Raw genomic sequence first — 25,014 nt, forward strand, 5'->3', positions numbered from 1 at the left:
AACCAGTTATGTTGATTTTAAAAACTAAAATACTGAATAGATTTTGGAAAAAAATTCTACAAAACCCAAGTTTTTTATTTAACTTTCTCTATGTTTCTTTTTATGTTTAATTTTCTTTTCACTAATAGTTGCAACCGCATGGCTTTGTTGCAGTCGCATTTATTGTTGGATCACGCTGTGTGCACATGTCGTGGCAAGTTTACCTGAACAATGCATTAATCTTACTTGCATGTTATAATTTAAGTTTGTATTTGTAAACTACTGTTATGTGCGCCTAATAAATAAAATAATATAAATAAAAATCTGAATTATATCCTTTCAGATTTTTTTTTTCAAATCGATTTATAACTGACGGAGTTATGAGGTAACAACTGAGTACCAAAAACAAAAATGGAGAACTTTTTTGAAGTACATTGAACAATATTTACACATTTTAAACACATCATTATGTGATGTTCACGGTACTGTGCATGTAAATAGGCGACGTTTGTAATTATAACTTTTGTTTCATACAACTTAGAATGGCAAACAAGCTGACGGCCCACCTGATGGAAAGTGGTAACCGTCGCCTATAGACATGAGCAGTACCATGCACATAACAGAGTATACTGTTTCGCCCATGATACCTGCCATGCGTTGCCATTCATCGTGTTTGAATTATTGTTAAATTATGATAGGCTAACGGATCTGTTTCATCGTCGTCGTCCCCCCCCCCCCCCCAGTGTATACCGATAGAGCAGGCGGTGTAACTATTCCATTATCATCCATTAAAAAAAAACCTAAGCGTGTCTGGGAGCAAATATCTCTGAAACCACGTTGTATGCAAATATGTACTAGTACTTAAGAGATTTGGTAAAGAAACAAATTTTTAATTAGACGGGATTTTTTAATGCTAAAATTTTACCATTTCTGGATATGCTATGGTGTTTTTTTTTTTTATAGAAAAAATATTTAATTTTAATGAACGTATAGAAACACAAAACAATAAAAAAAAGAGTGTGATCCCAAACGAAATCTGTATTCTTCAATAGTAGCTGATTCAAGTATTTAGCCGTAGTCCACGAGTTCCTTAGCCGGTGCCGTCTGTAAAAAAAAAACACAATTATTAATGTAAAATACACGATCTTAATCTCCCCGTACGGGCAAACGCAGTGTAGGACGCCCCGCCCCAACTAGATAGAGAGACGACCTCAAATGCATTGCAGGGAGTCAGTGGATGCAGGTGGCTTAGGACCGTTCCTTATATCAGGTTTACATGGCTGTGTTTTGGTTTGAAGGATGGGATATGGCGTGAATTTACAGGGTACAGAGGAATAACACCTGAATCCTCAGGAATGACAACGCATGGGGGTCATGGGTGAAACAGTATACTCTGTTATGTTCATGCTACTGCTCATGTCTATAGGTGACGGTTACCACTTTCCATCAGGTGGGCCGTTAGTTTGTTTGCCATTCTAAGTTGTATAAAAAAAAGTCTATGGGGGAGGCCTATGTCCATCAGTGGACGGATAATGGCTGAAATGATGATGACGATGATGACACGATCTTAAATATAAATTAAACTTAGATATTTTGTAGTGGTTATTAGCTCCTTTGGCTTACACTTGTTTTTGAGGTAAACAGACACTAATACCTACTTTATGTATATATAATCATCATCATCATACTAGCCTTTAACTGTCCACTGCTACACACAAGCCTTCCCCTTGGGGGGTTTTGCCAATAGTTGCCACACTTGGTAGGCGTATTAGCAACCGCAGTTAGGCTTTGGAGATGTTTTACAGGGAGAGACGCTGCTGCCTATCTCTCGCCCTCCTTTAGTCGCTTCTTACGACACCCACGGGAAAGGAAGGAGTAGCCTGTAATGACTTAGATTCCTTTTATACCAAAAGTGATGAGAGACAAATGAAAGGTGGCCTTACTAGTTGCCGGAGGAGCCGCTGGTGGAGCCGCCGGCGGGGCAGATGTTGCTGGTGGGGACTGAGGACGACCACCGCCGTGGCACCCAGCCGGCTCCACTCCTTCACTCAGTGCAGCAGGCTTCTGTCTCACTGACATGCCACTCTGTGAAAAAAGGCATTTACCAAATCATCATCATATCATACTGTTGAAGATAGGCCTCCTCTTAAGAGGGATTTTGCCAGTAGTTGCCACGCTTAGCAGGCGAGTTAGCAATCACACTTAGGCTTTGGTGATATCTTAAAAGAGACACTGATGGTAAAGGGTCACTGTATTCTATGGACACTTGCAACACAAGGAGGGTCACGTACCCGTTACCAACTCTAAAGAAATATTTAATATACTGTTTTTGAAGAATCCCATACTGCAGTGTAGAGGGAAAACCTCGGAAACAGGGAAAACCTTATTCCACAGCCGGAGCATACCCGGAAAAAAAATCCTTTTAAACCGCACTGTACGTGACCATTTAGGTTCAAGCGTGTGAGGATGAATTTCCTATCGATGGCGAGCGGTGCGATGATAAAAAGTAACTGTAGGCATCATTTCAAACCATTCTTCAGAACATAATCCGTTATACAAGCGAAAGGAAGGCAAATTCTCGCCTTAAACATAAGGGCTCGGTACCGCCTGTGAGCTTGGGATCATAGACAATTCTCATAGCCTATCTCTGAACCCAGTTAAGAGGACCAAGCTGGTATCCAGGTGTTCCAGCCCACAAATGATAGAAGTACTCCATGAAAAAGTCTTTGTCTTGGGGTAAAGTATCGTTTAGCTCTATTAAGCACCCCGAGCTTTTTGGTCGCCAGCTTGACCCTGTCTTCTAGATGACTCCTGAACTCTACAATGCTGTAGATGTCGCCACCGAGGATCCCAATACATTTAGAGATGATAATAGATGTGTTCCTGAATTACGGAGCCACAATAAATGGATTGTCTTTCCTCTTAGTTTAAAAAATAGCAGTCTTTCCATTCTCTTCTGTCCTGTAAGCGATCAAGCTAAAAATATATATAGAAAAATCTTACCACAACAGCAAAAATTATGGCCATAATGGCCATGATGAACGCCAAAACCTTCATGTTAGATTTACTCCGGTTCTAACTGAGAAATATGAAGCACGCCCCACATTATATACGATAAGCACAGGAAATACAACAATTGACACCATAGCAGATGGTACGTTGAACACCATAATTATGGCTGAAATATTTATTATACTTACATATATTTCTGTACATTATAGAGGATGTTATCAAAATTATTAGTATCCTTTTATCCTTTTAGCCCAGCGTTTAAATTTATTTATTTATTTCAGACAACTTGGGTTCATTTTTGTTAGTAAGTACTTTAAAACTATGTTAATATGTTAACTTATAATCTAGTCCTCTCGTCAATACGGGTTTAACTAATGAAACCGATTAATTTTCAGCCGCCATAAAAAAAAAGAGGTTTTTAGTTCGGTTTATTTTTTTTATTTAAATAACTTTATTGACCAAAATAAAATAAGGTACAAAAGGCGGACTTAATGCTAGTAGCATTTAAATAAAGAAATATATACATAAATATTATTGTCACAAACAATTAACTGTATTAGAAGAGCAAATAAAACAATCTATGACTCACAAAGTAACCAGCAAGATTAAAGAGAAAGTGAGAAAAAAATCAAAGGGAATAAAGTTTTTAAGAAATAGGAACGCTATTTACATGTGTTTAGAAGAAGTGTTCGGTTTGAAGGGTGGGATATGGCGTGAATTTACTGGGTACAGAGGAATAACACCTGAGAAACAGTATACTCTGTTATGTCCATGGCACTGTTCATGTCTATAGGCGACGGTTACCACTTTCCATCAGGTGGGCCATTAACTTGTTTGCCATTCTAAGTTGTATAAAAAAAAAGCTAGTTTGCTTATATGTTTAATTTTATGTCCACACAACTATTGAATTATTAATAAATAAAAGAAAAATGCAATACTGGATCGCTTAGTGTGGCATCCACCCTAACTTTACCCGACAACAAGCCTAATAACAGGCATTTGAATAAATTACACGTAAATCATTAGGCTTCACGCGTTCAAAATTTGTATGTTATTTAAATATTACACATAATATTTGCATACAAGAATAAATTTGATAATAACATAAAATTTTTTCAAAACAACCATTGCTCGCAGTCTTATAAGTACCGACATAGAATAGGCCACCCCTTCCTTTCCCGTGGGTGTCGTAAGAGACGACTAAGAGAACTTAAGGTCGAAAGATGGGCAGCAGCGTCCCTCTTGAAATATCTTCAAAGGCCTAACTGCAAATGCCAACCCGCCAAAACTCCCCTTATGGGGAAGGCTTATGTCGAACTGTGGGCAGATAACGGCTGAAATGGTGAACGATAATGATCATTACTCGCTTCACTTTTTTTTTGATGGGTGAAAATGGTATGGTAGCCACGCCTGCGCTAACGGGATACGCTGGCGGAGCACCAGTGAAGGGTGATAGATGAGAATTAAAACAGGCCAGTTAGCCCATCATGATGAATTCATTAGGAATTAACCATGATAGTTTCCAGGGAGAACCGCGAGGAAGTCGACCTGGTTGAGTATATTGCTAGCAATAGGATTCTCAGTCTCCATTACTAACAATCCCTTTCCCCCCCTATTCGCAGCATTGTCTACGAGAAAGCGAGATACTTCCAAAAGAATACAGAATTTCTTCCAAGGATTTCTCAGCAATAGCAACACATTAGGGGTATTACAAGTAGGTATCACGGTGTATTCTCTATGACCTCTACAATGCTGTTAATGTTTACAAGTTACCACTTTCCATCAAGTGGGCCGTCAACTTGTTTGCCATTTTTAATATACATGGGTTCTATTGGGCTTCAATATTTATATATTGGGTTCTTTTGACGGGAAAAATAGTTACTGCAACGGCCAGCAACTGAGGCATTAAAGGACGAACGTTCAAATGTGGGCCGAGGCACACATACGTGAGTCCATCAATGCCTAGTTGTGGCCAAGGCTTGTATAGTACTTTTCTCAAACAATGCGCGGAAATCAAAAACACAATTTTACTTTTTAAATTCAATGACGAATTACGAACAAAATAATAACTTTTCACGCGCCATAATGTTCCTTTGTTTTTTTTTTTTTTTTCAATAAACAGCGTTCTATTTGCAAGCCAGTTCGAAATTTAAATAAAACCTTGTATTAGTTACCTCCTTGGTAGCCATGTTTCGGAGTAAAAGATCATTCTATTTTTAAATTACAGGACAGATATGAATTTACATAGCCGCATAATCTGGCCGCAAAACACGACAGATATGGATTTTCATACAACTTTTGCCGGCCGCTGCCCGCAAGTATCTGACCAGTACGGCAATTTTGATTTATCTTCAAGAAGATTATCAAAAAAATGCTCACATTTATTTTGATCTAAAAACTAAATAAAGGTATCAATTTTGATAAAATTTCTACGAGTATAATTTATAAGAATTTTTTTTCAGTTAAAAAATCCAAATCGGTTTAGAACCGACGGAGTTATGAGGTAACAAACAAACAAAAAAGAAATAAATACGACCGAGTTAAGAAACTTCTTATTTTTGAAGTCGATTGAACATTCTTGTTTTAGCTTCCACTGCTCCTATTAAAATTTTCCTTCATATTTTTTTTTTAATATCATCCACGTACAGACATCGTTCAGTTACAATTTTATTATATTATTAAAATACTACGACACTCTTATATTGTATGTGCCGACAGATACCTGTTTCCCTGTTTACCTTCAAACAAGATAATTTAGTTAACAAAGACAAATTTACATTACAAGTTATATCAATTTCATATCGTATATTGGACGGGCCACGATTCGTAAGCGGGACCGAGTCTGAGAAACCATATATTGGTTTATAAAATGAGGCACACAAAACCAACATAAATATAAAACCAATATATATATATATATATATATATATATATATATATATATATATATATATATATATATATATATATACAAAGATTAATTATAAATTTAATTATTATTATTATTATATCTTATTATTACCAGCCGCTAATTGTCCACTGCTGAGCATACGCCCGAGGTTGGGTTAGCAGTTGCCACGCTTGGCAGGCAAGTTGGCAGCCGCAGTTACGTTTTAGCGATGTTTTAAGAGGGACATTAAGTTCCCCTGATCGCCTCTTACGACACCCACGAGAAAGGAAGGGGTGGCCTATTCTATGCCAGGACTAAATTTCTACTCTATTTAAAAACCACTGAATGCCTTTTTTTTATACAACTTAGAAGGGCAAACAAGCTGACGGTCCACCTGATGGAAAGTGGTAACCGTCGCCTATAGACATGAGCAGTAGCATGGACATAACAGAGTATACTGTTTCGCCCATGATACGCCCCATACGTTGCCATTCCTGAGGACTCACGTGTTATTCCTCTGTACCCAGTAATTTCACGCCATATCCCACCCTTCAAACCGAAACACAGCCATGCAAACACAACTGCTTCCCGGTTGAAACACGAATGGGACAGGGTACCCAAGCAATCGACTTTTGTACAAAGTCTCCCTCTGGTAAAAAGAATTTAGAGTTTAGGATGTTACATTGGTTTGGCCATTTGGAGAGGATGAATGAAAGAGATATATCGAGCATGATTTAATGGAGACGTCGGTGGAAGTCACTCTAGAAGGACGAATATTGACCAAATAATAATGCCCGTAATAGTGGCTATATAATAGTGGCATTAAAGTGTCCGTAACCAGCGAATGTGTATGAATAGATTGATGAATATGGAAGAAGCAAAAGAGGTCAGTCAGTAACTTAGCATTTGGCGTTCCATTGTTTCAGTTTTTTTTTTTATACAACTTAGAATGGCAAACAAGCTGACGGCCTACCTGATAAAAAGTGGTAACCGTCGTCTATAGACATGAGCAGTACCATGGACATAACAGAGTATACTGTTTCGCCCATGATACCCCCCATGCGTTGCCATTCCCGAGGACTCAGATGTTATTCCTCTGTACCCAGTAAATTCACGCCATATCCCACCTTTCAAACCGAAACACAGTCATGCAAACACAGCTGCTTCACGGTTGAAACACGAATGGGACAGAGGTACCCAAGCAATCGACTTTTGTACAAAGTCTCCCTCTGGTAAAGTTTACCCCAATGGAGGCTGGCGTGATGGATGTATATGTATATATACCTAATTGAAGTAAACAGAGGGGAAAGGGATTGTTAGTAATGGAGACTGAGAATCCCATTGCTAGCAATATACCCAACCAGGTCGACCTCCTCGCGGTTCCCCCTGGAAACTATCATGATTAATTCCTGATGAATTCATCATGATGGGCTAACTGGCCTGTTTTTCGTTCTCATCTATCACCCTTCACTGGTGCTCCGCCAGCGTATCCCCTTAGCGCAGGCGGCTTTACCATACCATTTTCACCCATAAAAAAAATTGAAGTAAACAATAAAAATAATACAACCAGAAATTGATTTATTTATTACAATTATTAGACAGTAGTTTAATCGATGTCTAATTTCTTGAAGCTGCCCTGTATACCGAATAAGTTCTCCACCGTGGTCTTCTTCCCGCTGGGTCTGAGGTTCTGGTTCACTCTCCGGAGACTTTCCTCGTCGAAGAATTTCTGGTTTGCTTTGAAGCGTTTCAGCAGCTCGTCTGAATGATATAAGTGATAAATAACAATTAAGTACTGGGGGTAAGGGATTGTTAGTAAAGCGGGCTACCAGTCCTTTTGCTAGCAATATACCCTGTCAGGTCCATCTTCACGTGGTCCCCCTTGGAAACCATCGTGTTGTATTCATTAAGATGGGCTAACTGACCCGCCTTTTCATTCTCACCTATCATCTGCTGGCGGGTACCTCACTGGTGCTCCCCAGCATATACTGTAAACGCAGAAGGGTTACCATTCCATTATCATTCATTAAAAAAAAGTATTAAACATTTACTAAACGGAGATTGCGCAGAATTTCAAGTGACTTGCTGTTTTCCTTCGAGTTTTTAGAACATACAAGCACAAGATAAGGGCTGAGGTTTCTGGTGTACTATCTTTTATTTCTAATCTACAGAGATAAAGCTGGTATCTTAGTACCCAGCCAATTACTTCTTGAAGGAGGAAGAAGTCAAGTCTCCAAAACCAATATGCGCAGACGATTCATAAAAATGCATCACGTAAGAGATGTATATAAGAATGGAGTATTCCAATATTCAGACATCTCTACTTACCTCAAAAGAGACTTGGCGTGAAAACAAATAATTTATTACCTTTTATAGTATCATAGTCCTTGTAAGTTCCCCCATTGTTCTTAGGAAATGCCTCTTTCGGCACGTGTTCGTACAGCGTATCCGAGCCGATCTGGTGGATATAGATCATATCCATCAGGGTCTTGTTCATGAAAGGCTTCAGCATCATCATCAGTTTGTCCATGAACGAAGGGGCGTTGAGGAAATGGACGCCTTTTAACCTAACCAACATCGCTTCCTGGGGCGAAGAAGATAAATTGTTTAAATTAAAACTCTAGTTAATTTTTATAGAATATACTCACATAGCTTGCACACTTCATTCAGAAATACATATAAAACTTTTATCCACAAAAAAATATAATTTTAAATAAAGGAGGGGGCGGATGGTCACTAATGAAAAACGTTGTGGTTAATTCCTTGTTTTTAACGTTTCCGAGTCAGCTAATTGTATTATAATAACTCACTTGCAAGAAGTACAAGACTTGACGAATTGTCATGAGGTCCAACCTCGCCAGGTGGCCTATGACTGTCTGGTCCATGTCTATCATCATAATGAAGCTGCAACCAAAACAAACAAATTGTTACGCAAGCAATATACTGTAGTTTCACTGTTATAAGTTTTGTAAGCACACATTATATTTTAATGTAATAACTTATGTGTAATTAGTTCGAGAAAGCTCGACTAGTATTAGACTCGCGTCTGCGGTACAGTCGCTGATGATTAAAGGTCACGAATTGATCCCGAAACTAGTACACACATAAACTAAACCGGTAGTTATTACATTAAAATGTACCGTAGAGAAAAACGTTCAGTCAAATGTCAGTTCGAACTTCAGCGATTCCCCCTTAAAACTATGGTAGTTAATTACTAATAAATTCACCAGGAATTCTTTAAAAATAACATTATAATCATAACCTTCGAGAAAAAAACATATTCCTTTATTTAGCCCCTAGTGTTACAGGTTACCAGTCTATAGTGACCGTTTACCATCAGACGGGCTTTATATCTACTTGTTTGACACTTTCGTTTGGTATTAAAACATGAACTTACCCCGGCCAAGTTCCTTCCTCGTACTGCCAAAGGTCTACCATCATCATGAATACTCTAACTGCATCGCAGAATATGAAACTGCGTGGATCCGGGTCCAAAACTCTCATGTACACAGCTCGGTATCCTTCGGCTGTCGGTGTAGGTAGAGCGGCAAACAAACTGAAAATATAATTTAAATATAAACTACGGGGGAGAAGAGATTGTTAGCAATGGAGTTTGACAGCCCCATTGCTAGCAATAAGCACTATTAGGTCCCTATTACGTGATTCCCCATGGAAACCATCACGAACAATTCTTGTTGAATTCGTCACGATGGGCTAACTGACCTGCTTCATCCTCACCTATCATTCCTCACTGGTGCCCTGCCAGTGTATACCGATAGCGCGGGTAGGGCTACCATTCTATTATCACCCTTTAAATATATATATATATATATATATATATATATATATATATATATATATATATATATATATATATAAGCTACGGATTTACTTCCTAAAAATTGTAACACAGAGACAACCTTTGGATAGTGGAGCAAATGAAAGCGACGGTAGCCATTTGGAGCAAGAAGTGTAACAAATAAAAAAAGACGTTATTCGAAATGAAATTGAATTCAATTTTCTTTAATATAAAATGTACCTTATAAAACGAAATTCTTTATAAATTAAAACACTTACAGTTTATCCACAGTGAACTCGACCTTTTTGTCCACTCGTCTGTCCTCGAAGTAAGTAGTAAACAAAGTTCTGAGAGTGTAATGAAGATCTAGCACTTGCTTGGATACCTCCTGACTTTTATCACAGCAGTGGAACACAATCAGCAGATCCAGATCTGAGAGTAACACATTCTTTAGAACATAAATTGTGAATTATTTCTAATAAATTAAGGCTCCTTTAACACAATTTAGAATGATTAAAACAAGCTAAAAGCCCACCTTTATTTCTATCCAACTTAGAACGGCAAACAAGCTGTCAACCCACCTGATGGAAAGTGGTAACCGTCGCCTATAGACATGAGCAGTACCATAGACATAACAGAGTATACAGTTTCGCCCATAATACCTTTATGCGTTGCCCTTCCTGCGGACTCAGGTATTATAGGAATAATACCCGAGTCCTCAGTAAAACAGGGTACAGAGGACTGTACCCTGTTTTACTGCCATATCCCACCCTTCAAAGCGAAACACAGCCATGCAAACACAACTGCGTCACGGTAGAAACACGATATGGGACAAAAATGCCTAAGTAAGCGACTTTTGTACAAAATCTCCCTCTGGTAATCCACCTGATTGAATGTAGTAACCGTCAACTATAGACATGAACAGTACTGATAAAAACTGGAGATGGAAAGACGATGAGGAGAGTGGCGTGCCCTTGAGAGAGGCTCATGTCCAGCAATGGACTGCAGTTGATCGTGAATCACAATAAATTGACTGGCCTGACTTCATTCTTACTTATCATCCCTCCTTAGATTATGTAGATAGAGTGTCTCCAAACAAATGCTTCGAGAAAAAACGGCTCAACTTTTTCATACAATTTTTCGTGATAAATAAATAGTTATGAGTGATTCCTTTATAACTTCTATATTTAATTCTATTTTTAATGCGTAAAAAATCATTGTATTTCAGGTTCATTTCAGGTCGTCACTCTATCTAGTTGGGGGGGTCGTCCTACACTGCGTTTACCCGTAAGCGGTCGCCACTCAAGAACCTTAGCTCGAAGAACCGACAACCGATAGGGAAGACCCTATCGGTTGTCGGTTCTTCGAGCTATGTGACCAGCCCATTGCCACTTCAGCTTTTCACCATTCCAACATACTTAATAGGAGGGAAAGGGATTGTTAGTAATGGAGACTGAGAATCCCATTCCTAGCAATATACCCAACCAGGTCGACCTCCTCGCGGTTCCCCCTGGAAACTATCATGATTAATTCCCGATGAATTCATCATGATGGGCTAACTGGCCTGTTTTCATTCTCATCTATCACCCTCCACTGGTGCTCCGCCAGCGTATCCCGTTAGCGCAGGCGGGCACCATACCATTTTCATCCAATAAAAAAAAACATACTTAATAATAATAAAATAATTATATAATGAGCTTTAATCAGTTTTAATAAGAAATATATTAAAATTATTCGACGTATATAATAAATGGTGATAATAAATGTCAAAGCCACGCTCAGAAGATATATTAATAGGTACATGCATTAAAAGACATGTACACTTTACAAGGAAATAATTATATCAAAGTATCCGCCATTATACTTCATTACTTGCAATGTCTTAAGACTTCTCAAGTCAGTATTTAGCACCTAAATGTGTTTAAGTTTTAACCTTTATTTGTATGTCTGTCTGTAGCATCCCTGGAACTCCTAAGCCAATATATCGATTGCAATGCAATTTCTTATTTCATGTTTTAATTTATACACTACATAGTATAAAACAAAGTCGCTGTCGCTGTCTGTCCGTCCCTATGTATGCTTAAATCTTTAAAACTACACAACGGATTTTGATGCAGTTTCTTTTTATAGATAGAGTGAATCAAGAAGAAGGTTTATATGTATAATACATGCATAATATTGTAGAGAAACACTGATTTTTGAGATTTCTAATGTGATGTCGTAAATAAACACATTTTTTGCGCTTACATTGCAAACACTGGCTGAACCCCACGAGATAAATCAAAATAATGTACTACAGTATTGTACACCTTAAAAAAGATCAATAAAAAAGTCCGCGATGGTATATGTCTATCTCTTAAGGATAACCCACAATAACCATTTTTTATCCTTTACATTTTACGGGAAAAAATTGGCCTGTTTACGAAGTGATTTTAAGCAATACAGCATAAATTTTTATCCAATTAAATACCTTAAATACATTATTCATTTAATATAGATTAATATGACCCTTTACAGCATGTAATTTAAATGAATATTTCCGAAGATATTACAGATTTAAAATGCAGGGACATAGCGGGTGCGATATTGCACCCGTGCGAAGCCGGGGCTGGTCGCTAGTATATTATATTTGGTTAATAATGAATAAAAACCAAACTGCTAAAACTTTATTACTATAGAAGTTAAATTAGAAAAAAAAAACCAGTCAATTCCGAGTTAGATTCGCGCAACGAGGGTTCCATACAATATCGTCAAGTTTAATTTTCTTTTTTTGCGAAATACCTACAAATTTATAGTTTTCGGATTTTTTCCTTTACTTGTGCTACATGACATTGCATCTTACCAAATTCCATGATTCTAGGTCAACGGGAAGTACCCTATAGGTTTTGATTATCTTTACGAATGTTAAAATATCCGATGTAAATTAAATTAAATTCAATTTATTCGATAACATTAATATATTGTGTTGTATATAGTAAAATGTTAAGTCTATACAAGTGCAAAATCACAAACAAACAACATTTTTACATATTAGCAATGTGACATTGAAATATGTTAATAATAATTAGTCTGAATAACAATTACAATGAAAAATTAAATAACTATATACAATTCACCTCTGTCCCATTCGTGTTTCAACCGTGAAGCAGTTGTGTTTGCATAGCTGTGGTTCGGTTTAAAAGGGCGTGGCGTGAATTTACTGGGTACAGAGGAATAACACCTGAGTCCTCAGTACATGGTACTGCTCATGTCTATAGGAGACTGAGAACCCCATTGCTAGCAATATACCCAACCAGGTCGACCTCCTCGCGGTTTCCCCTGGAAACTATCATAGTTAATTCCTGATGAATTCATCATGATGGGCTAACCGGCCTGTTTTCATTCTCATATATCACTGGTGCTCCGCCAGCGTATCCCGTTAGCGCAGGCGGGGTTACCATATCATTTTCACCCATTAAAAAACAAAAAAATTGATACCACCCTGGCGGTAAGAGGTTGCATCGCAATTATTTCAATATAATCTTCAATCAGTCAACTTGTTAACAATACAAAGAACTGTCCGCCATTGTCTTCATTATCCTTAACTTTTTTTTTCAGTCTGCAATTGTAAATGTCTATAATTTTCTATCATGACACAGCTAGAACATTGTTAACACTTCCTCACTGCGTCATATCTATTATTTATAGTCAACTAGCAATTTCAAGAATGGTTCCACCAAACGACTCGCATCCGATCGGATCGAAACGGATTTGTCAATCTTTAAACGATATTAAATCGTGTACACAGTATTTAAAGTTTATATTACCATGCAAGCACAGCAGCTTGACCGTAGACATCTTCCGCGACACACGGTCGTAGCTGAAAGTATGCTGCGACGCGCGATTGGCTCCGTTCGCCTGTCACCGTATCCGATCGCATTCATTCCGATCTGATGTGAGCCGTTTGGGTGGAATCTACCTTAATACTTATGGTATGTATTACCATAAGAGTATGCTGCTGAAGTAGTATAGACAAGAAAGGAGTATCCCTACAAATACTATAAATATGAAAGTGTGTTTGTTTGTTACCTTTTAACGGTTTTTTTTTAATGGATGAAAATGGAATGGTAACCCCGCCTGCGCTAAGGGGATACGCTGGCGGGGCACCAGTGAAGGGTGATCGATGAGGATGAAAACAGACCAGTTAGCCCATCATGATGAATTCATCTGGAATTAATCATGATAGTTTCCAGGGGGAACCGCGAGGAGGTCGACCTAGTTGGGTATATTGCTAGTAATGGGATTCTCAGTCTCCATTACTAACAATCCCTTTCCTACCTCTAAAGAAATAATTGAAAAATATTATGATTTTCTTTTCCCAGAGATTCCAAAGGGAGTATCCGAAATATTTTTCTAATATAAAATCCATACATACATATATAATACATACCACTCAATTTATCTCCAGGCAGGTGAGGTTGCGTGTTCAGCCATTCCCTGAGCTTCTTAATATCCTCACGGGATATGTCTGGGTTTTTTTCGTATTCCTTTTGTATTGGAAACTGTTGCACGACCGCCATTTTGTATTCTAAAATTTAGAAAATATTATACGTCTTATTACTACGTATTGACAGACTAGCAATGTAATCACAAAAACGAGACGAAAATGCGATTTGATTACACTGGTGTACGTGAAATGCAAATGCATTGAACTTTGGGCATGGAACAGTGCTGCATCGTGCATATTCTATCGTTACATGTTACGTAAATCGTGTCAATTCTATACACGATTGTAAATCGAAACTTAAAATAACTTTGCCGTGTGTGCCCCGGTATAGAATGGACCACCCCTTCCTTTCCCGTAGGTGTCGTAAGAAGCGACTAAGGGAAGGCGAGGGATGGGCAGCAGCGTCCCACTTAAAACATCTCTAAAAACCTAACTGCGGTTACCAACCCGCCTGCCAAGCGTGGCAACTTCTGGCAAAACTCCTCTTATGGGGAAGGCTTATGTCCAGCAGTGGACAGTTAACGGCTGAAATAACAATAATAAAATAATTTTTAAAACGTAACATACACATGTATATATATATATGTATATGTATATATATGTATGTATATATATATATATATATATATATATATATATATATATATATATATGTTTAACCGACTTTAAAAATAGGGGAAGCTCTCAAATAAGTTGTATTTTTTATGTTTGTTACCTTAGAACGCCATTATTTGTGTAAACCAATTTGGTAATATCATTTTTTATAATCGTTCCAGTAATCTGGTTTTTGAAACAAAATAACTGGTTTTACAACGGTTAATGTTATTGCCAATTAAAAACTAAAGTTTTATATTTTCATATTTAATTTTTTTTTTCGTCTGCTTAGGCACTTATGTGCCATTCGTACTACTGCCGTGAAGTAGTTGTATTAGCGTGGCTATATTTCGGTTTGAATGGGGGAATTTGCGAGATATAGTGGTAAAATTACAAGGCTTTAGGAATGGCAACGTACGAAGGATATCACGGGCGACATAGTATACTCTAATGTAATAACAACGGGGGAAAGGGATTGTTAGTAATGGAGACTGAGAATCCTATTGCTAGCAATATACCCAACCAGGTCGATCCTCCTCGCGGTTCTCCCTAGAAACTATCATGGTTAATTCCTGATGAATCCATCATGATGGGCTAACTGACCTGTTTTCATTCTCATCTATCATCCTTCACTGGTGCTCCGCCAGCGTATCCCATTTTCACCCATCAAAAAGAAATGTAATAACAACCGGTTTAACTTGCGTGTAATTAGATCGAAAAAGCTCGACTAGTACAGCCGGCCGAGAAACAGTCACACGTCACAGTCGCTCTTGACTAAGGATCACGAATTGATTCCGAAACTAGTCGAGTTTTTTCGTTCTAATTACAAGTAAATTGTATGTATAATATGTGCTTGTGAAACTTTTAACAATAAAATAATTTACTCTGTTACGTCCACGGTACTGTTCATATCTACAGCTTGTGGTTACCATTTACCAAAAGGTGGGTCATCAGCTTGTTTGAAAAAATTTTGGAAAGGAATACTGATGTTAGAGAAATGCTGGGTCAAGTGTCAAGGGAGATTATGTAGAAAAACAAAAAAAAAACATTTTACTGAAAATCTTAGTCTTTCATTGTCAAACCGAGAACGAGGGTATAGTGGAATACTATACCCTCGTATTTGTTATGGTTCTAAATATTGCATTTAAATAAGTGAAATATTTCAAGCATTTTTACTCGTATAAGATGAAATTATAAGTGCTTTTTTCTATTATTTATATTACATTCAGTTATTGCACACTCAATGCAAATTCCATTAATAAAAAAATAATTTCAATTCAATACGTAAAAATAATTAGTAAATTATTTTATTCATACTCTCGCCAAAGCAACTTCGAGCTTATATTGTGCAAATTATTATCCTGGTATTATTATCTCTCGCTTTAACATACAGGTTTACCAGAGGGAGACTTTCTACAAAAGTCGACTGCTTGGGTACCTCTGTCCCATTCGTATTTCTACCGTGAAACAATTTTGTTTGCATGGCTGTGTTTCGGTTTGAAGGGTGGAATATAGCGTGACAGGGTACAGAGGAATAACACCTGAGCCCTCAGGAATGGCAACGCATGGGGAGTATCATGGGCGAAACAGTATACTCTGCTATGTCTATGGTACTGCTCATGTCTATAGGCGACGATTACCACTTTCCATCAGGTGGGCCGTTAGCTTGTTTGCCGTTCTAAATTGTATACAAAAAAAAATATAGGTTATTATATTTTCTGTCTCGTACATTATCAACCTTTTAACTTAAAAGCTTTTAAAGCCTATGCTTTATTTTTATACAAATCCGAATACCAAACAAGCTCATGTCTGAACTGGGGAAAAACAAGTAACCATCGAATTTAAACGTAACTTTATAAATTAAGGAAAACATTAAATATGATAAATCATCTCAATGCTATGCGATATACATGGTGTGTTAGAAAAGTGCCATGAGAAACAATATATTTATGTCTATACGGTCACCAGTTACCATGCACTTCCCATCACATTACCTACCAATTCATTTATTTTTTAATAGCATAAAGATATTTACCTTATCAGGTATTATGTTACAAGCTGACGTTCTATCGAGACCAGCTTCCTGACAATTTTGTTTATCCATTCAAAATTGAAGTAAACACAGCTCATGCAATAACATGTATTACGAACATTTTAACGGGTCGCTGGTGATCTCAGGGTCGTCTCATTTAAACATAATGTAGTGGAAATAATAAGTGTATTATTTCAAATCATTTATTTCAAACATAGACTGTGTATAATAATACACTCGACTAATTTATACTATTACATATTGAAATATTTTATCTATCTTTCAGAAAGGGTCATGTCGTAAAGGCAGAGTGAAATATATGCCGTAAATTGCCACTTGGTATTTTTTATACTTACTATAATGGGAGACATATTACATATCTGTCACGCCTGTCTCCCATTATTGTAGGTAGAAACAATGTAACGCCAAATGCTTTCAATAAAATCTCTTTCGCTTCCACCACATTCATGAATCTTTTCATACACGCTGCGAGGTTGCGAGTACTTTTATTCTGGCCCTTCTTCAGCACGTCGCCTATTTGGTCAACATACGTTAGTATAGGACGGTCCCTATTCTTGCTCGATTTTTTTATAATAGCAAAAAATTGTGACCTCCCACCATTCCTAACGAATACAAGGACAATCAACATCGCTGATGCATTTTTTTTATACAACTTAGAATGGCAAGCAAGCTGACGGCCCACCTGATGGAAAGTGGTAACCGTCGCCTATAGACACGAGCAGTGCTATGGACATAACAGGGTACAGAGGAATAACACCTGAGTCCTCTGGAATGGCAACGCATGGGGGTAACAAGGGTGAAACAGTATACTCTGTTATGTCCATGGTACTGCTCATGTCTATAGGCGACGGTTACTACTTTCCATCAGGTGGGCCGTCAGCTTGATTGCCATTATAAGTAGTAAAAAACAATTTAAAAAAATTATAAAATCTCACTATTTACCTAATAAGCTGTTTGACAAAATGTATTCAAACACAGAAGGATAAATCCCAAACCGGTTCTTATTTCACTGTTTTATGTCTGCAGTATGACTATTGAAAAATCAAATAAAAGAAACATCTATTGATTTTATGTCATCTATTGATGATCAAAAGCTAGTGAAGATTTACCACATAGCGATGAGTGTAAAGTGATTTAGGGTCGTTTCTAATAGCATTTTTTTTTATACAACTTAGAATGGCAAACAAGCTGACGGCCCACCTGATGGAAAGTGGTAACAGTCGCCTATAGACATGAGCAGCACCATGGACATAACAGAGTATACTGTTTCGCCCATGATACCCCCCATGCGTTGCCATTCCTGAGGACTCAGGTGTTATTCCTCTGTACCCTGTAAATTCACGCCATATCCCACCCTTCAAACCAAAACACAGCCATGCAAACACAACTGCTTTACGGTTGAAACACGAATAGGACAGAGGTACCCAAGCAATCGACTTTTGTACAAAATCTCCCTCTGGTAAATCCTATGCTTTATTTTTATACAAAGGAACCCGAATACCAAACAAGCTCATGTCTGAACTGGGGAAAAACAAGTAACCATCGAATTTAAACGTAATGCGCATCATAGATATCACTGTCACCATCATGGTGATGGGGGAAGGAATTGTTAGTAATAGGGAGGTAAGTTCCGATAACTATCAATCATCAGGTCGACCTCCACACAGTGCTGCCTGGAAACCATCGTGGTTAATTTATCGTTGAATTCGTCACGGTGGGCTAAATGACCTACCTTTTTCATCCTCACCATTCGTCCCTCACTGGTGTCCCGCCAGTGTATACCGTAGCACAGGCGGGGTTACCATTCCATTATCATCCATTAAAAAAAACAACACGATGCTTTCCCGTATACACAAATAATAAGAATAACACTAGTAGACTCGTGCATTTCCAATGATCTAACTTCATGCCCAGTAATTTCTTTGCCACATCCCATCCCTTCCTTTCCTATGGGTGTCGTAAGAGGCGACTAAAGGAAAGGCGGCAACGTCCCTCTTGAGACATCTCTAAAAGCCTAACTGCGGTTGCCAACCCGCCTGCCAAGCGTGGTAACTACTAGCAAAATTTGCCTTATGGGGAAGGCTTATGTTCAGCAGTGGACAGTTAACTCAATCTAAGAACAATCAAGTAAACACAACCGCTTAGCGACAGAAAGACGAATGGGACAATGGTACCCAAGCAGACTTCATGTTCAGACGAATGAAAAAATCGATGTTCATGATAAAGAACTGAGCAATGACCTTATATTAATATAATATCTTATAAAATAAATATTTATTAATAATAAAAAGTTTACCTCAGTAACACTATAACTTCACAATTAAATTAGTGAAAAATAAAGCGCTATATTTTCTAATTTCTAATATCCAAACAAACAATATAGGTATCAAATAGTTAACATTTTCACAAATAAATTTATAAAATATATTTATTTTCCCTTTGAGAAAATTAACTTGAACGCACGAGTTTTTAATCTCAAGTTGACCAACACACTGAGAAAACTCCTGCCCTATAAACAACTCTGTACATAAATATGTACAATTAGTATGTACTTATAACTAGGTTGCTATAATATATGCGTACTTAAGGCGAGGTCTCTCGAACGCAACGTAACTAAGACAATTCATCCGATTAGAGGTTTGACCTTAACCCTTATTCTCACGAACGTTTTTTAAATATACATTCATATATATCTGTCACGCCTGTCTCCCATTAGGGTAGGCAGAAACAATAGAACGCCAGATGCTTCGATTCAAACGAACCTCTTTCGCTTCCTCCACATTCATCAATCTTTTCATACACGCTCGCCGGTTACGGGTACTTTCAATTTCGTTTTTTAATTACGTTATTAAATAAAATAATAATATAAAATTGTATCCTAAAAAGAGCATATTCCTTTTTAAAAGGCCGGCAGCACACCTGCAATGCTGTTGGTGTTGTGGGTGACCATGGGCGGCGGTAGTCACTTACCATCAGGTGAGTCGCATGCTCGTTTGCCCACTGTGTTGTAAAAAAAAACTCAGTTGGAAAACCTAATTTTTTTATGCAACTTAGAATAGCAAACAAGCTGACGGCTCACTCGATGGAAAGCGGTTATCGTCGCCTATAGACATGAGCAGTACCATGGACATAACAGAGTATACTGTTTCGCCCATGATACCCCCCATACATTGCCATTCCTGAGGACTCTGGTGTTATTCCGGTTTATATGGTATTGACTGATTATATATTATGTCACATATTTTTCACCACATCTGCCCTTCATACGGTTTCTGTTTTTACCGAATGGTTAGCTGGTAGAGAATGCCATATGGCATTAAGCTCGCCACTTGTACAAAGTTTTATTGTGCAATAAAGAATAAATAAATATATAAATAAATGGACAGAGGCAACCTTTAAGGTATAACACCTATCTCGAATTGCGATTTGCATAATTATGAACTAGAAAATAATGCGTATGCGCAATTCTAAATTTAAAGCATTTATTAATAAAATAGTCAATCATTGTCCACAAAAATGGATGACCGATAAAATTATACCAATTTTCAATGGGTGAATTAGATATTTCGAAATTCGAAATAAGCTTTTTTTTTTAATTAAAATTATTAAACTCAAAATATATTTTAATCACTAACAATAACTTTTACCAGAGGAAGACTTTGTACAAAAGTCGATTGCTTGGGTACCTCTGTCCCATTCGTGTTTCAACCGTGAAGCAGTTATGTTTGCATAGCTGTGTTTCGGTTTGAAGGGTGGGATATGGCGTGAATTTACAGGGTACAAAGGAATAACACCTAAGTCCTCAGGAATGGCAACGTATGGGGGGTATCATGGGCGAAACAGTATACTCTGTTATGTCCATGGTACTGCTCATGTCTATAGGCGACGCTTACCACTTTCCATCAGCTTGTTTGTCATTCTAAGTTGTATAAAAAAAATATAGCAAACTCTTTGATACATTTTTATAATATTCTTCATTTTTTTTATATTAATTTTATTGGCAACCCCTTCCTTTCTCGTGGATATCGTAAAAGGCGACTATGCGAGCTTATGGTGGAGGGATGGACAGCAGCGCGCCTCTTACAACATCACGAAAATCCAAAATTCAGTTGCCAACCCACCTGCCAAGCGTGGCAACTACTGACAAACCTCCTCCTTATGAGGGAGGCTTTGTTCAGCAGTGGACAGTACTGATGCAAGATGCAAGATGATGCAAGATTTTTATTAATAATAATAATTTAGGAAATTTTACCAACAATTAATTTAGTTTGGAGGAGTAGGGATTTATTTCTGCGCATTACGTATAATTTTTTTTTTATACAACTTAGAATGGCAAACAAGTTGACGGCCCACCTGATGGAAAGTGGTAACCGTCGCCTATAGACATGAGCAGTACCGTGGACATAACAGAGTATATTGTTTCGTCCATGATACCCCCCATGCGTTGCCATTCCTGAGGACTCAGGTGTTATTCCTCTGTACCCAGTAAATTCACGCCATACCTTTACATTCCGGAAGGAGAAGGAATTGGCAATAATGGGGATTAGAAGCCCTATTGCTAGCAATTCGACCTCCAAAGGAATCTACCTGAAGATAATCACAGTTAATTCCCAAAGAATTTTTTACACCCTCACCTATCACCCTTAACAAGTACCCCGCCAGCGTATACCAATAACACAAACGGGGTTGCCATTCCCTTATCATCCATTGAAAAAAAATTATCAGTAATTCATCTAATTTCCGAGATAACTACCTCGCCTTAACCGGATAAATGGCCGGTTAACGGCTGACATAACCGTGACGGGGGAAGCGTGCCGTCTATACTTACGTATGGGTACTTATCTCCAACGTCACGTACCACGAATTAAATAAAAAATCCTTTGATGTTGCCTTCATATGATCGCTGCATACGAATACTAGTTACTTTGTTTCAACAGAATTAAAAAAAAAACTAAGCTTAACTAAAACTAACACAAAAACAGTCTCAAAAATATATCAGTGTCAATACTGAGGTAACATTCCTAAATGTATCTCTTGGGGGGAAAGGGATTGTTAGCAATGGAGTTTGACAGCCCCATTGCTAGCAATATGCCCTATCAGGTCGACCTCCAAGTAGTTCCCCTGGAAACCATCGTGAACAATTCTTGTTGAATCCATCGCGATGGGCCAACTGACCTGCTTCATCCTCACCTATCATCCTTTACTGGTGCTCCGCCAGTGTATACTGTTAGCGCGGGTGGGGTTACCATTCCATTATCACCCATTAAAAAAGAAATATTGTATAAATTACAATTTTTAATTTGGCATTTCATCATCGTCATCGTCATCACATCAGCGTTTAACTGTCCACTACTAAACATAGGCCTTCCTCTATTGACAACCTTTTGCCACTAGTTGTCACGCTTGGCAGGTGAGTTCGCAACCGCAGTTAGGCTTTGGTAATGTTTTAAGAGGGACCCTGCTGCCTATCTCTCGACCATTAAGTCCCCTTAATGGCCTTTTACGACACCCACGGGAAAGGAAGCGCTAGCCCATTCTATAAAGAGACCATGGGATGAAAATTTATTACAGTCAATTGAATATTAAGCAGTCCTTGTATTTATATGTTTATATTTATAATAAGTTTACTATTGTAATCTTTTGGAGGAAACAATAAAGAGTATCTATCTATCTATATACCTCACTGTGTTTTTAATTAAATTGCATAATATTAAATTAGTAATAAATTGGAATTAAGCGAGAACTATTATTGGACATAAGCAGACTGTCTTATGATTGGATCAATTTATGCGTTTGTTTACATTTTCATTCAGTTTTATTGAAACAAACTTTAGACGTGATTTGACTTTGCCCGCGTGACCGGATAAAAACATTCTCCAATGTCTTCTTCACAAAAATACAGGCAAATTGAGAATTAATGGAAAAAAAGAAAAATAAAAAAAAGCCGCTCAAGTGCGAGTCGGACTCGCGCAACGAGGGTTCCGTACAAAATCATCGAGTTTTTTTTTTTTTTTGTGAAATAACTACAAAATTACGTTTTTCGGATTTTTTCCTTTACTTGTGCTACATGACATTGCATCTTACCAAATTCCATGATTCTAGGTCAACGGGAAGTACCCTATATGCTTTGATTCTCTTTACGAATGTTAAAATATGCGACATAAATGGTACATAAAAGGCTGCATCTTTTGATTGCGTCGATTTAGAAGCTTAAGTTTTTCACTGCTTTAAAAGATTGCAGACCTAAGTATATGATATTAATTTCAACTTTGTACCTCCACGCGTTCTAAGGAAAAAGGGTCTTGACAGACGGATGGACGGACAACGAAGTGATCCTGTAAGGGTTCCGTTTTCCCTTGTAGGTACGGAACCCTAAAAATTATAAAAAATATGCTTATATATCCCTAACATATATCGTAGCTTGAAGAAGCAATAACCGTTGCAGGTAAAAAATGTTCTCGAAGCGAACCATAGGAGAACGCAGTGTAGGGTGACCCTCACGTGATAGACGGAGCAATGACCTCAAAAATGTTGCAGGAACTCTATGTATATTTTTTTTTTTTTTTTTTTTTTATTTGTAGATATAAATGGAATAATACACCCGGCTATGTTATATATATATTAAATACGTGAAGCAAAAACTTTGTACCCCTTTTTACGAAAATTGCGCGGCCGGAGGAGTATGAAATCTAAACTAATATTATAGAGGAAAGATTTGTATTTTTGCGTATATCTATGTTTGTAATGAATAAACTCAAAAACCACTTTGCGGATATCAAAAATTCTTTCACCATTAGAAAGCTACATTCACCCTGAATAACATAGGCTATGTTTATTGCTAGAAAAGATTAGGGATCCTTACTGAAACTTTAGTAACGTAGCTCAAGGTGTAAAAAAAAAGCTATAAAATATTTTTCGTCGCGTGAGCTGCAGTAACTATTGGTGATGAACAAAATTATGTTCTACAATATTGAAGAAAATATCAATGACTACAAAAAACTTCGCGATACTATATGTCCAACTATTATCGTTATGTCACAATAACCACTTTTTAATATGTTGTAAAAATGTCCACCCGTGCGAAGCCGGGACGGGTCGATAGTAGTTTATATATCGGAATATAAATTATATATAGAAGGGGTGCAGATAGCTAATATATTTTTAAAATTACACATAAAAAATACATTAAATCAATAAAACAAAAAAATACACATGTACACTACCATGTACTCGACACATACACGCATAAGCGTGTGTACTCTTTTGTCTATTGTTAAAATCTGCAGTCAAATTGAGAATAGATTAATATTGTCTGCCTTTAATATTACTTGTCTATAGTCTTACTGAATGTCAAACATAACTATAGTAAATTAGTATATTTAAATACATGTTATGGTCGAACTTCGACCATTGGGCGACCACTTGTTGAAATAAATTGGCGGGACATCCATGAAGAATGAAATGAAGTTTTGGTTAATAAAAGTCGAGATTTACTAGAAAAATCGGTCGGTGTATTCTGAATGACATTGCATCCTCATTCAATCTCATCCACTGCTTGCCCACTATCCATATCCGACATGCGACCATTCCATTAATATTATAAATATGAAGGATGGATGTTTATTAATCTTTCACGCTATCCATATCCGACATGCGACCATTCCATTAATATTATAAATATGAAGGATGGATGTTTATTAATCTTTCACGCAAAAGCTACAGAACGGAGTAGAATGAAATTTACTGCATGGATGGGTTCTATGCTAACTTATTACATAGAATACTTTATATACAGATCCATGTAGACGAAACCTAATACTGACGCTCATCAGAATGACCTTGACATATTTGGACTCAGTTATTATCAATTTCGCAGACAATTATATAAAATAATGTAATATTTAGAAAGTTCTTAAATGATTTTGTTTTGTTTTTTATTTAACTTTCTTTACGTTTATGTTTGTTTTTATGTTTAATTTTTTTTTCACTAATAGTTGCAACCGAATGGCTTTGTTGCAGTCGCATTTATTGTTGGATCACGCTGTGTGCACATGTTGTGGCAAGTTTACCTGAACAATACATTAATGTACTTGCATGTTATAATTTAAGTTTGTATTTGTAAACTTCTGTTATGTGCGCCTAATAAATAAAATAAAAAAAAAAAATCTAATATTAAACAAATAAATACAATGACTTTAAAC

General features: G+C 37.2%; 1 protein-coding gene and 1 long non-coding RNA gene across 2 annotated transcripts; both read right to left on the bottom strand.

The window, feature by feature from the left end:
- Window positions 1–991: 991 nt before the first annotated feature.
- LOC116412884 (uncharacterized) lies at window positions 992–3,109 on the bottom strand. The gene is made up of 3 exons (XR_008252965.1): window positions 2,983–3,109; window positions 1,923–2,064; window positions 992–1,083 (listed from the first exon to the last, which is right to left on the bottom strand). It is a non-coding gene; the product is annotated as an uncharacterized LOC116412884 (long non-coding RNA).
- A 4,330-nt stretch (window positions 3,110–7,439) lies between these two features.
- Window positions 7,440–19,312, bottom strand: LOC128200931 (clavesin-1-like). The gene is made up of 7 exons (XM_052895922.1): window positions 19,110–19,312; window positions 14,110–14,247; window positions 9,959–10,112; window positions 9,279–9,437; window positions 8,692–8,785; window positions 8,249–8,465; window positions 7,440–7,642 (listed from the first exon to the last, which is right to left on the bottom strand). Exons 2-7 carry the CDS (start codon window positions 14,237–14,239, stop codon window positions 7,488–7,490), a joined length of 909 nt encoding a protein of 302 aa, XP_052751882.1. The 5' UTR covers window positions 14,240–14,247; window positions 19,110–19,312; the 3' UTR covers window positions 7,440–7,487.
- Between the last annotated feature and the right edge of the window lie 5,702 nt (window positions 19,313–25,014).

Source organism: Galleria mellonella, unplaced genomic scaffold, assembly GCF_026898425.1.
Source record: "Galleria mellonella isolate WM207_F2 unplaced genomic scaffold, CSIRO_AGI_GalMel_v1 utg312, whole genome shotgun sequence".
NCBI lineage: Eukaryota > Metazoa > Arthropoda > Insecta > Lepidoptera > Pyralidae > Galleria > Galleria mellonella.